The sequence below is a fragment of the Lepidochelys kempii genome, chromosome 11 (genome assembly GCF_965140265.1).
Source record: "Lepidochelys kempii isolate rLepKem1 chromosome 11, rLepKem1.hap2, whole genome shotgun sequence".
Taxonomy (NCBI): Eukaryota; Metazoa; Chordata; order Testudines; family Cheloniidae; genus Lepidochelys; species Lepidochelys kempii.
The window spans coordinates 36,479,782-36,494,604 of record NC_133266.1 but is presented as its reverse complement, the minus strand read 5'-3'; the positions used below and the strand labels follow the sequence as shown (position 1 = coordinate 36,494,604).

The following is a 14,823-nucleotide window of genomic DNA, read 5'->3' as shown; positions in this document are numbered from 1 at the left end:
TTGTCTTGTGGCTACCATCCAATTCTAGTCCTTACCCCTCTCTCATCCCTCTTGTGGGACCCTTCTCGTGAAAATCAACCAATAGAAGTGGTATTCTCTTCTTCCAAAGAAAAAAGGGGGTCTTAGTCTTCTTACATCTAGGATAAGACTGAACAAATGTATGTTGTCTTGGTTTCAGGATGGCCTCTGTCATCCCTTCTCTTCAGGCTCATGACTGGTTTGTGGCTTTTGACCTTCAGGATGCCTACTTCCATTTTCTGATCCATCTGGCCCATAGGAAGTATCTGCAGTTTACAGTAGGGCCCAATCAATGTCAATAAAAAGTGCTACCATTCGATCTCCAGAGCTCTGAACGTCTTCACAAAATGCCTAGCTAAGGTGATAGCACATTTAAGGAGACAAGGCACTCATGTGTAACCATATGTAGGTGATTAACTAATCAAAGGTAGGTCTGATCAGGAAGTCACTATAGCCCTGAAATGTCGTTCACCTATTCAGACAGCTGGGCCTTATGGTTAAATAGTTTCTCACCCATCACAGATGGCAGAATTCATAGGAGTCCTAATCAACTCCAAATTGGCAAAAGCGTATCTTCCTGAGAACAGATTTTGTTCTGTACAGATCAGCACCGGTATCAAAATGAATCCGAGTAAAACCTGTCTCAAACTCGTAGGTCACGCATCAGCTTGAGCATATGTGACACTGCTAACCAGACTTAACCTACTTCCGTAAAAGGCTAACTGAAGTTATTGTATCCTTACAGAATATCAAATGAATATGCACACTGTTCTAGCTTGTGCTTTATCATTACTGAACTGGTGGTCAGATCCCCAAAACATTTGGAATGGAGTACCCTTTTCCACCCCCACTCATATAAAGACACTGTCCGCAGATGCATCCGGAAAGGTTGGAGCACACACTTAGACCATCTCCAAGTACAAGGAACTTGGTTCCAAAAGTACACTCAAACATTCCAGAATTATGAGCAATTGGGTTAGCTTGCATAACATTCCTACCTGTTTTAAAGAATTTGACACTGCAGATTCTCGCAGACAGCACATCTGCACTGTATTATGTAAACAAGCAAGGCCCCTGTGCCAAGAGGCAGTCAATTTATTGGCATGGTATTAACAACGTGGGATAGCCCCAGTAGTTCTCCTCATCCTGGAGTCAGCAGTTAGCCTGTTTTGGACATCTGAATATCACCAACCACAAACGGTCTCTGAAGTGCTTCATCATCCCAATATTTCACTGCTGAGGAAATCCCATTATGGACTTTGGTGGCAAAAAGAACATTAAGTGTCCAGTCTTTTGGTCCTAAGAGGCATGAGCATGGGATCCTTTCAAGAGTCCTTTCTCATAGCTTGGGATCAAGATTTCATGTATACGTTTCCATTGATCTTTCTGATGCTAAGGGTGCTCGGACAGGATGCAATCATGCCCCTGTTGATAGCTTGACATTGGCTAAGACCATTCTGGTTGATCTCCTGAGAATGTCTGTTCAGCCTCCAATAGTGCCTCTCATCTGTCCAGACACTATATCTCGGAACCAAGATCAGATATTTGACTCAGGCCCAAAATTGCTACACCTGACGGTCTTGACGTTGATTGCAGTGTTGTCGTAAGTGTTGCTATGTAAGCTCAAAAGCTTGTCTTTCACCCACAAGTTGCTTCATTAAAAGATATTCCCTCCCCACCTGGTCTTTCTAATGGCCTGGATATTGCTAGTTGAGTGCAACTGACTGTTTACTACAAATACAAGAAATCCCACTGCAAAGCATAAAACTGTCCACACGGAAAAGTGGAAAAGACTGTCTATTTGGACAGCCGTTGAAGGCTCCTAGACCTATAATCCTTGATTATATTCTACATTTTTGAAACACTTTGGACTTTCATTTAGTTTTGTTAATGTTGACCTTTATAGTGATTTTTGGCATGCCATCCCTCCCCTGGTACAGTCATGTTCAGTTTCCTCTTACCCCAATGTATCCAGAGATTTTCCGTCTCTAACATTTCTTGCTGAATAACCCAAAGGAGAGTAGTGTCTAGGATTGGCTGGGAGTTCCGTGAATAAAACCTCTTTTAATCTTTTTGTTTTTTAAGGCAGGTGCTCTACAGTGCTGCCGATATTTAAGCTGAAACAGGTAGTCAGTTTAATGTTTTTGGCATACTTTACACGTGCTATAACATAATCATTTTTTTAAAATATCCTTGAAAATAGATTTTAAAAATTAAACATCAATGTACTTAATTCCAGTTTTAATTTTAGTCTGTTTTTTTCCTTGTAACGTATAAAGTCATACATTTTGAAAATTAAGTTTTCTGTAAGCTTATATTTTAATTTTTCAAATACTGTAACTATCACTGTTTAGAAAACAGATAATAATATAAATGCTTTCCCCACATTTTGTCAAAAAAGCTTCTAAACAGAAATTTTCTAATCTGATCTAATTGTGACTACCTCAGTGGCGCTGAAAGCAACCCATATGAGGGTATCCAGAAGGTTTTTTAAACTGTTAGCCTTCATTTTTCTTCTCTGTACAAAGGACCAAATCCTGATGCCACATATAATGGCTCATACAACCACTGCATCACTTTAATAGGGCTGTCCTTTTTAAGAACCTATTTTTGTTGTTTTCTTGAGTGATTAAGAGAGTTTTATTTTTAGTTATAATTGCATTTTTTATTTAAAAGTGTAGGGAAAGCAGAAGACACTTTATATATATATATATAATTATTCTTGCCACTTTTTTTTTTAAGAGCACTAGCATCCCCTCTGTTTGCAGATGGACTTCAAAATTGAGCAAAGAGATAATGCTTCGGTCAAAAAAGTGGGTGGTTCTGTCTGTAAATCTATTCAGATCTGGTTATCAGCTCTCAGGATTAAAAAAACAACAAAACTCTGAATGAGGGAGTGGTGCTGTTTAAAAAATAGTGTGAGATCATATAATTAAAGATTTATCAAAATGCAGAGGCCCAGGGAACAGAACTAAGATTGCACAGGCAACCTTACATTTGACACTTCTTAGTTTCTGAGTCATTGACTTTGCAACCTAAAGTTTCTTTTAACATAGTTTTTCTATGTATTCTAGATTGAAATAAATGCCTGCTGTTATCGATTTATTAGTGTTTTTACAGGACATTTCAGTGTATAATTAGGGTGAGAGTGGAGCAGGTAGTTGCATCATTAAGCAAAATTTCACTAATTACCTAAGTGCAAGGTATTATTTTTATTAAGATTTATTTTAGAAAGCCGATTTCCATATATTTATTAAGTTTTTCGTTTCAGGCAATAAGTTATTATGAAGCTGGACTGAAAAATGGTCAACAGAATATCCTTTGCTATGATCTGGCTGAACTCCTGCTGAAACTGAGGCAGTATGAAAAGGCGGAAAAAGTACTTCAGCAAGCTTTAGACCATGAGCCTGGTATGAACTAGTCATTTTATTTACAACAAAACAGAAATATTAGGGTGTGTGTGTATGTGTGTCTGTGAGATTTTTTAGGAATAAATTGGTATAGTGTAGACATTTTATCTTATGAACTTTCAAACTTGTGTTGGCACTGTACTATGAGAATTGCATGTAAATTAAATTTAACTCATTGAAAGGTGACCAGCAAAGGATTTTTAAAATATGGAGTTCAAACTTCCTTACTGCTTTATCATGTGTAAACGCTGCCTGAAAAGTCTGTTATCTGTCTTAGAAATAACTTTTTAAAAGTGAAATCTGGTAGTCTTCCTGGTTTTGTTAGAAGAACACTAGGAGGTATAAGATATGTTTCTTGTGCGCTCATCACAACTTAGAGGGGTGAAGGTGTTTGGATCTTTAACAGAGGCTTCCTTTATTCAAAATATTTATTGGTCATTGAAATTAAATAGCAGAAATAGAATTTTAAGACTGACTAAAAATCCCTTATTAGCTCAACTTTCATACTCTTGGTTTTTGTGATGTCACTATTGCTTTAATTCACTAGTCTGCCAGCCCACACAGGATCTGAATGTTAAATGCAGAAAACAAGCTGGAAAGGAGTTCATATGTACAGTTAATCTACTTGTTTGGAATCTGATTGAGTTAGCCAAGGCCATCTGGTTCTGGCTAACCCAAGAGTCACATTTTATACAAATTGTGATTTTTCTGTAACAGTAAAAACAAACTACCCCACCATCACCTTTCACATTTTCTGTATATCACAAGGAAGCAAAAAAGTGCACAAGTCAAACTTATTTTCTTTGTAGAGCCTCTTTAAGAATTTTTTTCCTTATTTTCTTCATGTCCTTACCTGACAAATTATTATTCCATTGGGTGATATGAAACAGTTAAATAGCACTTTTATAAAATGTAGTAGTGCTCTGTATTTTCTTATCCAAAACAGAAATAAAATATTCTGTAATAATCTACAGAACACTAGAAAATGTACTGTGGGGAGTAATTGTGCACTATTTGGGAAATAGAGACAGAAAACTTATTAAGCCATCTAACCTACCTTATTTACACAAAGAGCTCGTTGGAGACAGCCTGCTTATAGAGTGCTGCTCATTGTACTGTGTTTTATAAAATACACTTTAGTTTTAGGCACCTGTGTATTTAATACAGAACTATGTTTTTATCTGGAAGTAATAAGATCTCTTTGGTAAAGAAGTAGAGATATAAATAGGCCCTAGATATACCAAACTGTAAAGCAGCCATGCTGTGTCAATTGGGAAGCAGATGAAAATTATAGTATATAGTGAAGTGCTTATACTCCTCAAAGCTGTTTCTTCCATAGTTCCTTTCACAACCACTAAATAAAAGTAGCTTGCAGCTTTTTCAGTAGCCCTTGAAACATTTAGTTAAAATAACCAAAGCTGTGCTTTCAGCACTGTATCTTTTCTATCAAAAATCCATCCAAAACAGGGTGGTTCTTCAGAGTTTAGCAATAGTTAAGTGAAAGCACTGTACAGCCCAGTCCTGCTCCCATTGATATAAGTAGGACATTTCCTATTGATTCAATGGGAACAGGATTAGAACCGTGATATGCGTATCTTATTCAAGGCATGTTGGAAAGTTTTGGGTTTTTTTTCTCTCTCATGCATTTGAAACTAACATGAGCTGAACTAAACATGCAGCTCCTTTTGGTTGAATCTTATGCAGATCTCCAGTCCAATTTTTTCCTTAACTCTGAAGATGTGCATGCACAACTTTATCTTTCAGCTATGACTCATCCACAAGGTGTCATTAAACTGTCCAAAGGAGGCAGTTCCTACTTTAACTTTTTGTTTCATATTTTAATATTTTAACAGTGAATGAGTTGTCCTCTCTAATGGAAGATGGACGTTACCATGTTCTTCTCGGAAAAATTTATAGCAAAATGGAGAAGATAGATGAAGCTATTGTTTCTTTACAGCAGGTAAAGAAAAAATAACTATGTTAAACTTCTAAGATTTTGTGGGGAGGAGGAGGACTTCTAGCATTCTGCAGAAATAAATTGGATAACAAAGTGGCTAAAGTAGAAAGAAAAGAAATAAATATAAACTAGAGATTGAATTGCTCAGAGGATTGGTAAGAGGATACAGACCTTTTTACCTCTAGGTTAGTGGTTTGATACAGACTGAAAGTATTACTGTTGCTAGCTCTTAGGTGACCTATGAATTAAAGGTCTAAAGTCCAAGTCGCAGCCACATGTTCATGTAAAAGCCACCATAGTTTCAGTAGAGTGGCTGAAGACCAGGCATGGAGTCAGAGCTAGTAGTGGCTGCCTTCGTTCAGGTCCAAACCACACTGGTGAGCAATATGGGGAGTTTGTGGAAGCTATGCCTGTAGCCTTTCTGTGCATAGAGTAATTGAATTTCAGTTGCTGTCTAAGGGCAGCATTAAGGATAAGGACTGGTGAACTGGGGAGTCTAAAGTTAAGACCTAGAATGGGGCTTGAGGGGAGAGCTGTAATGGCTAGAGAAAAAGGACAAAGCTGTGGTAGCTAGAGACAGTCTGGAGCTTTGGAAAAGATACAGCACTTCTCCACAACCTGAAAGTTGATCTGACCAAAGAACCTCCTTTCCACTCATTTGCTGAAAGACCTAATTTCAGTGTGTTGGGTTCCAATGATTTCCTCCACTACACGCACAAAAACCTAGGGCTGGACTGCAGATGCAGGGAGCCTCGGCAATATCTTCTGAGCAGTCTGAAAAATTAAACCAGGTGTATTGCCCAAAGGACGTTTGCATAAAAAACCCAAACATTACATGTTAATCTGTTGTAACATTTTGGTATTTCGTATCTTAATAAGAAATACATCGACCTTACTCCCATCTCTTATTTTTGGTCCTTCTTTGTCTCATTCTCTTCCTTCAGCTTTTTTCTTTTTAGAGTTCAGTATCTTCTCCACCCAACTCTCATTAACTGTTTCCATGCCAAGTGATTTCTACATTTCACCCTTTATTTCCTCTGGCTCCTTCATGTTCTTTTACTCTCTTCTTTTACTCTCCTCCCTCTTTGCTCTCCATCTTCTAACATATTCTCAAGTGTCTCATTCTCTTTTGCCACTGACTGGGTCTGCTTGCTTCCATTCCCCTGAAGCTCTCCTTTCTCCCTCTGCCTGTCTGCCCATGCCTCCCTCCCACTTTGCTACTAAAATGCCCTGCATTAACTTATTAGTCCCAACTATACATTCACTCACCACTTGCCACTCATTATACCACTCTCTCCCTCCCACTCCTGCCTCTTGGAAGGGGACCCAGGATTGGCCCTCACAGCTCTTTTTCTGGATCTCTTTGCCCCCCATCACCTATACACACTATCTGTAGTTTCTTTCTTCTGCCAGAAGTGGATGAAGGGAGGAGGAAATGTAGTTGGGGACTGGCAGAGAAGATCAGCACTTCTCCACAACCTGAAACCAGTAGTCAGGTTTTGTCAGTACTTAGTGAAACAAACAAAGCTTGTGTACAGAACAAGAGAAGGCAGCTTAAAAAAAGACTTGATGTGACGCTTGAGCTGAATGTTTTGTCACAGGTAATCAACAGCCTTCATAGGCAGAACTTTGAGAAGGGAGAAGTCCCAACGTTGCTTGACAGTGGTTGTAGGGGGGAAAAAGATGAAGAATATGTGTTTAAGTACAAAAAAATCAATTTTCTTTCCCACTGTCGATTACCAAAGTACTTGTACTGTTTTTGTAAACAGAAAGCCGCTGCTTTAAGTAGACAGCTGCTCTTGTCAGAATCCTTCAGTGATGTCTTGTGCCAGTACTTTTTGCCATCACAGCTCCTGTCACAGTGATGGATTAGGAAATTACTGAATGAACTGAGGATGAGGGGGTGATTTAGAGAGTCCTGTAGCAGTAATCTTTTTTACTTTAAGTTTATATAACTATAATTTTGAGCTAACTATGATCATATGATGGCTTGAAAAAATTATGAAATGCTCTGAGTATTACTTGGTTTTATTTTCACAAGTGGTCAGATCTTAAATAAGTTAGGTAAAATGTGTAAAACGTAAGGAAAATGTTGCAGATTAGTGAAATTGGATGAAACTTTTAATATTACTAAAATTGCAGATTTTGTCATTTAATAAAAAAATCGCTTTCACTGTTAGGCTATGTCTATACTACACATCACTTGGTGGGGGTGTGTAGTATACGTGGAGCTACATGCCATGGTGAAAAGGACATCTGCACTGCTGTGTGTAGCTACTTGTGTCAGTGAATGCCTCTGGCAGAGGGTATGCGGTGTGGGGGGAGGGGGCACTCGTGCTCCAGCAGCTCCCAGTCGTTGGAATCTTTCACTGTGATGAGCAAAGGCTCTTCCAGCTTCCTGCTGCCCGTGTCTTTCCCACAGCAGGGGAAGGGCTCCATCAATGGGAAGCTGGCAGAGCTTTTCCTTGCTCTTGGAGAGGTAGCGGGACACTGCATTGCTAAAAATAGCAGCCTTGGTGAGGAGGCCTGGCTTGGGTGAGTAGAAAGTCATGCAGGGTATGTACTCGAATACATACCCACACCCTTCAGGTGTGTCTTTACTTACCTAAGTTGTTCCTCACCACCTATGCTTCTGTTTATTCCCATGATGGGGGTGGACTACCCATGTGTGTTCTCTACACACTCCCGAAAGAAGCATGCAGTATAGATGTACCTTTAGTGTGTCATCCAAAAAAAACCAACCAAAAATTAGAAATATTGCCCAGATCTCTTTCTAATTTCCTCCACTCCACCCTGGTGGAAAATCTACTTTTCAAGAAACCAACACAATTATATTGTATAGAATACATCACCTTTCTTGGCATGTAGGTGACAAATGATGGTGCTGGCACACAAAATTATTTTCTTTTTAATGAAGCCCTGTTAAATGGACAGAAGGTCTGTATTGGACAAAGATATAGGATATCTCCATCTTTTTGGAATAATAAATGTTAAAAAGCTTGTGTATTTTAAGAAAAACTGAAACAAGAACCTGATGATTGAGTGCATTTTGAGTTTGGGGACAAGAATTTTCCTTTGAAGCATTTTTTTCCAACTAAGGGAGAGCCGGTAACAAACTTGTGAATGCAACCTCTGCATTCACAACCTGTGCATTTTTTGTCTAATTATATTAACAAGAGTGCATACGTAAGAGTGATTGTTATTATCAAGTTAACTTTCTGCTACCCTCACCCTTTTTTTCCCCCTAGGCTCGGGAATTGCAAGCCAGAGTACTCAAACGGGTTCAAAAAGAGCAGCTGGATGCAGTTCCTGCACAGAAACAGTTAGTAGCTGAGATTTGTGCAGAGATTGCAAAACATTGTACAGCCCAGCGAAACTATGAGAAAGCAATTAAATTTTACAAAGAAGCTCTTGTTCATTGTGAAACAGATAACAAGGTCAGTCCTATCTCAAAAATAACTATTTTATGTCACCTTTTATTGAAAGGGTCTTGTCATCTAACAACTTTTACTGCTGAACTACAAAGTAAAATAAAATAATTATGCCTTTGTTGCTGCTTTAAGATGTAGAGACCATGTGAGTTCTTTTTCTACTTGTTTCTATCTTAGGGATTATCTTCACTGCAATGGCAAATTGTGTTGCCCCTAACCCAACTCCCATCCACTGGCACAAATCTATAGCTCAAGTTAAGTGGTGCTTTCAGCATGACCTAATTGACCTGTCAGGAGGTAGGGGTTGAATTTTAAATGCTGCTGAGACTTGAGCTGCTAATGCAATTGGGAATGCAGCCATAGGCTACAGCTTGAGTTTTCACAGCTCCTCAATTGCTAATCCAGTCACTCTGTGTAGTTCAAGTATTATTCCACAGTGTGACCACTCTAAGTTGAACTCGGCTAGTTCAAGCGGAGTAACTCGCACTAACTGTTGCAGTGACAATAAGCCCTTTGAAATATCAAGTCTTTAGCTTCCTGTTTTTCCTAACTGACTGGATCATACTGGGATAGTAATATCATAAGAGATGGAAACCTTAACTGTGGTTTTTTAATACCTAATTTGAGACACAGAGAAGGTGATTAGCCAGATTGATTAGAACACTGTGTTTTGTTGGAGTTAAAGGTTTTAAGAAAAATAGTGTGACTCAACATCCCTTTTCCACTCAGTTGAGTGCTGGGAAAGCTGCAGCTCATATTTCAGTTTCTTGTGATGCAACTATCCTATTTTTCAGAGAGGCTTCCAGCAACAGTAGGAATGGCTTGATATATGTAAGGAAGAATCATGCAGGAAAAAATCTTTTTTTCCTACAAAACTTGGTCACCTTTTTCACATAATAGTGAAGAAGTGCAAAAGGAAGAAAGTTAATGGAAAAATGAGCCTTTAAACAAAATGTAAAACAAAACAAAAAATTGATTTCTTGTATTCAGAGGCAACTTGTTTCAAAGATGTGGTAATACATTCTTCTTCAAGTGATTGCTCATGTGCATTCCACAATAGGTGTGCATGCGTGTTTGCTCCCCCGTAGGGGAGCGACCTAGTGACCCCTGGAGTGGTGCCACCATGGTGCGGCATAAGGGGCGCTGTACACTCCTCCCACCTTCAGTTCCTTCTTGCCGCTAATGAAGGTGCTTCGGAACTGCTCTGCTCCAGCTCTGCTGTAGCTTTCCATCTTGGACTCTGTTAGTTCATAGTTAGTAGTGCCTGTAGTTTTTAATTTAAAAAAAATAGTTTTAATTAGAATTAGTTAAGTGTGCCTGAGTTGGGGCATGCTCCGGGCTTTAAGTCATGCGACACTTGCAAACAGCCAATGCCCGTGAGTGACCCGCATGTGGACTGTTTACGCTATCTGGGGAAACCCATCTTAGCGATCGCTGCAAGATTTGCAGATCCTTCAAACCTTGGACCAAGAAGGAGCGGGACATTTGGCTCCGAGCCATTTTGATGAAATTGGCCTTAACCCTGACACTGCTGCAAGTCAGCACCAAACACCGCGGCATCAGTGCACGGTGGGTGACCAAATGGTGCCCTCCACAAGTTGGCACCGCTCCCCGTCCACAGGACACTCCAAAAAGGCAAAGAAGCAGTCTTCTCTGCCAAAGCACCAGAGCAAGACGGGGGGAGGCTAGACCCGCGTTGGGCAGCTCTCGGTCCCCATCAGCCTCGTGGCCTCCGACTCAGGTTGAGCAGATTAGTCCAGTCTACTCCAGGCTGGCCTCACTGGATGCCAGTGGCCACATTTGCTTCCACGCCATGCGGAGGCACCAGGCTCCTTGGCCAGCACCATGGTACCAATGGGCCCTGACACAGCCCCTGGTTCACTCAGTGGCCAGAGCCTCAGAAAGACCGCTGCCGCTGGCCTCCCTTTCTCAGCCTCCCGGAAAGGAGTCAGTGGAGCATTCATCTCCAGGCCTGTGCTCAGAAGGGGACCAAGTGGTGGGGACGCAGAGTACCCCACTCTCATCCTCCCCAGATGAGGCGATCATGGCCCCTCCTCCACCTGTCCCTCAGGAGGACTCAAAAGCCCACCAAGAGCTGTTGAAAAGGGTGGCATCAAGTCTCAACCTATAAGTTGAAGAGGTGGAGGAACCCTCGGACTCCCTCTTCAACGTCCTCTCGGCTTCGGCACCAGGCAGGGCGGCTCGCCCGCTCCATGAAGGGGTGGCAAAGATCTCGAACGCCTTGTGGCAAACCCCGGCTTCCCTGCCCCACATCTCTAAGAGGACAGAAAGGAAGTATTTTGTGCCCGCTGGGGGCATGAATACCTGTAAACCCACCCTGCCTCCAACTCTCTAGTGGTCGAGTCAGTCAACGATAGGGAGCAGCAAGGTCAACCCGCTCCTACTCCTAAAAATAAGGACTTGTGGAGACTAGATCTATTTGGTTGAAAGGTTTATTCGTCCTCGAGCTTCCAACTGAGGGTGGCAAATCACTAAGCCCTGCTGGTATAATTTATTGATATAAATTCAATTTGTGGGGCTCCCTGTCCAAATTTGCGGACTTCCTCCAGGAGCATGATAAGAGTTCAAGGCTCTGGTTGAGGAGGGCCCGGCTGCTGCCAGGGCGGCCCTTCAGGCAGCCTCGGGTGCCACGGATACGGCTTCAAGGTCTCCATGAGGTGAGCATCGTGACTCCTGCTGTCTGGATTGTCCAGAGAGGCACAGAACTCCTTACAGGACCTTCTATTCGATGGCAAGGCCCTGTTTGTGGAACAAACAGATGTGAAGTTACGCAGTCTGAAGGGCTCCTGCATGACATTTAAGACCCTTGGCCTCTATGTCCCGGCCTCGGGCAGGACCAAGTTCAAACCACAGCAGACTCCCAGTCAGGCCACCCACTCCAGATATGAGCCCCCTTTATAAAAAGTCAAGGGACTATAAAAAGCGCCTGCAGAGGCAATCCTGGCCTGCACCACATCCTGGGCCCTCTAAGGGTAAACAGGCGGGAAAGCGCCAGTTTTGACGGGACGCCCGGGGGCTACTTACCAGTTTATACCAGGGATCCACTCGCACTAAAGATTCCCTTCTCCAATCGGTTGTGCGCTTTTCTTCCAGAGCGGTCACGGCTGATCTTGGACCAATGGATCCTCAACACTGTCTCCCAGGGATACACCCTCCAGTTTATTTCTACCCCAACTACCCTCCTCCATCCCCGTCCATTTCAGGGACCCCTCGAGAGCCTACTCAAGCAGGTGGTGAAGTGGCTCCTTAGCTTAGGAGCGGCGGAGGTGGTGCCAGCGGAGTTCAGGCGCAAGGGGTTCTACTCCCGCTATTTCCTTATCTCGAAGGCCAAAGGGGGACTCAGGCCCATCCTGGACCTGCGAGGCCTGAACCAGTACATGGTGAAACTCAAGTTTTACATGGTCTCTGGCCTCCATCATCCCCTCCCTAGATCCCGGGGACTGGTACGCCACCCTCGATCTACAGGACAGGTACTTGCACATTCATATATTCCGGGGTCACAGGCGTTTCCTCTGTTTCACAGTTGGGCAGGAGTACTACCAGTTCACTGGCCTCCCATTTGGCCTGTCCACAGCTCCCAGGGTATTCACAGAGTGTATGTCTGTGGTAGCGGCCTACCTCAGACGTCGGGGAGGTCCAGATCTTTTCCTACCTCAACGACTGGCTGGTCAAGGGCAGCTCCGGGTCGCAGGTACAGGATCATATATCCCTCCTCCTGTCCAGCCTGTAGGGCTCTTCCCCTGATGAACTTTTCATGGCTTTATCCAAAATTGTCTGTGATGGAACCTCAGTCCCTATGATGAACTTCCCCCTAAGTAAGCTTTGGTTAGTGAATATTTATATAGCTGATGCATCTTCAGAAATAGATCAGGATTGGGGTGTCAAATGTGCTAGTCTATAAAAATGTATATAAAAATATAGTTTGACTCAATTGCTTATACTCTGATTATAATCAAAGTATATTAATGAGAAGTTCTCCTTCTGTTGGCTGAAAAGACTTAAAACTTTTTGTATTTTTGTTTAGAGAGAAGTCTGTCTATCTAAGGTATAACATGGCAACCATCACCATAGTATCTGAGGGTATGTCTACACTGGAAACTTCAAAGCGCTGCCACAGGAGCACTCCTGTGGCATCATTTTGAAGTGTGAGTGTGGTTGCGCGTGAGCTCTCCTGGTAATCCACCACCACGAGGGTATTAGCTCCAAGCGCTGGGAGTGCGTCTCCTAGTGCTCGGAGCCTGTCTACACTAGCGCTTTAAAGTACTCAGACTTGCTGCGCTCAAGGGGGTGATTTTTCACACCCCTGAGCCAACAAGTTAGAGTGCTATAAAATGTAAGTGTAGACATACCCTGAGTGCCTCACCGTTTTTAATGTGTTTATCCCCACAACACCCTTGTGAGGCAGAGAAAGTGCTATTATCCCCATTTTACAGATGTGGGAACTGAAGGTTAGATTCGCTAAGTGACTTGCCCAAGAATATACAGGAAGTCAGGGAATTGAACCCAGGTCTCCTGAATTCTAAGCTAAAACACTAACCACTAAACCATCCTTTCTCTGTTACTTGCATAAAGAGGAATACTTGTATATTTTTTTCATCTCCAGGTAATGTTGGAACTTGCACATTTGTACCTTGCACAGGATGATACTGATGCTTGCCAACATCAGTGTGCATTGTTACTGAAGAATGACCAAGATAATGAAGCAGCTACAATGGTTAGTGAGTTGTACTAATTTGATTTGCTGTATCAAGAGTACTTCATGCTAGAAAACTATTTAATATGTACTGTCTAAAATGTGTATAGAGAATAATGTATATTTTAACAAAAAAAAGTGTTTGGAGGAGATTTAGTAAATGAAGATGAACAATCTATCGTTGAGTATTGTTTGGATGTTCATTTGCATCAGATCATTATCCAGCATAGTTTATAACTATTCGTATACATAGCCTTACTATCTTGATACAGAATGCATGTTACAGAAACATGAGAAGTGGAGAGGGAATTGTAAGAAAAACACTGGTCAGAATATGGCTGGATGCCAACAGAATAAAGAGTTATGAGAAAACTCTTCTCTTAAACCACATCTTTACCATTGCACTGCTTGCCTACAAGAGATGTAGCCCAGAGTACTTTACCTACTGGACTGTGTTATTAGGTTGGCATCTGTTTGGGAAAGCTCCTTTTAACCTTAAGGTGGACAGGGTTTTAACAAGCTGCTTAAGTTACACTAGTTATGGTATGGACATCCTCCTCTGGAAACTAGAACCTACTAAGTTATGGATCAAGCAGTTGAAAGATTGTACTGTACTAGAAAAACAAACTGCTTTTTTTCCCCCTGCTTATTGGAGGTCATGATCATGCCTGGATTTTATTCTGATACTATATGAAGAGCCAGGAGGAAATAACATTCAGAACAGCACTTGATAAATCTGTTCTTTTCCATCTACCTCCTAGTGAAAAGAAACTGAAATTTGGAATAATTTGGACTTATTTCTCCTTATTTGCCTGTGTTATAATATTTTTCCTCTCAGTCTTAATAACTGAGTGTTCTTCTCTATATATACTCATCCTGAATTTCTAATAAAAACACAATTCATGCTAGAAGGAATTTGTGCTTTTCTAATTTTTTTAAAATTTCTGTTAATATGTAATTGAAAAATTATGGAAGACATAACTGAAAAAAACATATTTTTTGCTCTTAACATATGGCTTTTTTTGTTTAATATTTTGAGATTAACAAGGAAGAACCCATAGGGTCAGGGGCAGGATTTCATGGTACAAACAGAAGTAAACTAATTCTCTTTAAATTGTTAATATAAATTTCAGTATATTCCCAAACAAATATTAAGTCTCCTTATTATGCATACTTTGAGATAATTCTAAAAATATTTAATTTCAGAACCCCTTTTATAGAAAATTAGATTTCATTGTTTTCGTTCTCTTGTTTACATTTTCATTTCAGTAGATTTGGGGATTAATGAAACAA

At 41.2% G+C, this 14,823-nt stretch overlaps 1 protein-coding gene across 10 annotated transcripts in view; it reads left to right on the top strand.

Annotated features, from left to right (window-relative positions):
* Positions 1-14,823, top strand: part of TTC21B (tetratricopeptide repeat domain 21B) — a 103,259-nt gene that overhangs the window by 52,447 nt on the left and 35,989 nt on the right. For all 10 annotated transcript variants that reach the window (XM_073305712.1, XM_073305709.1, XM_073305710.1 and 7 more), the window contains 4 exons: positions 3,290-3,428; positions 5,282-5,388; positions 8,634-8,822; positions 13,441-13,551. In XM_073305712.1, coding sequence (XP_073161813.1) covers positions 3,290-3,428; positions 5,282-5,388; positions 8,634-8,822; positions 13,441-13,551 — 546 coding nt within the window. The remainder of the gene's footprint in view (positions 1-3,289; positions 3,429-5,281; positions 5,389-8,633; positions 8,823-13,440; positions 13,552-14,823) is intronic.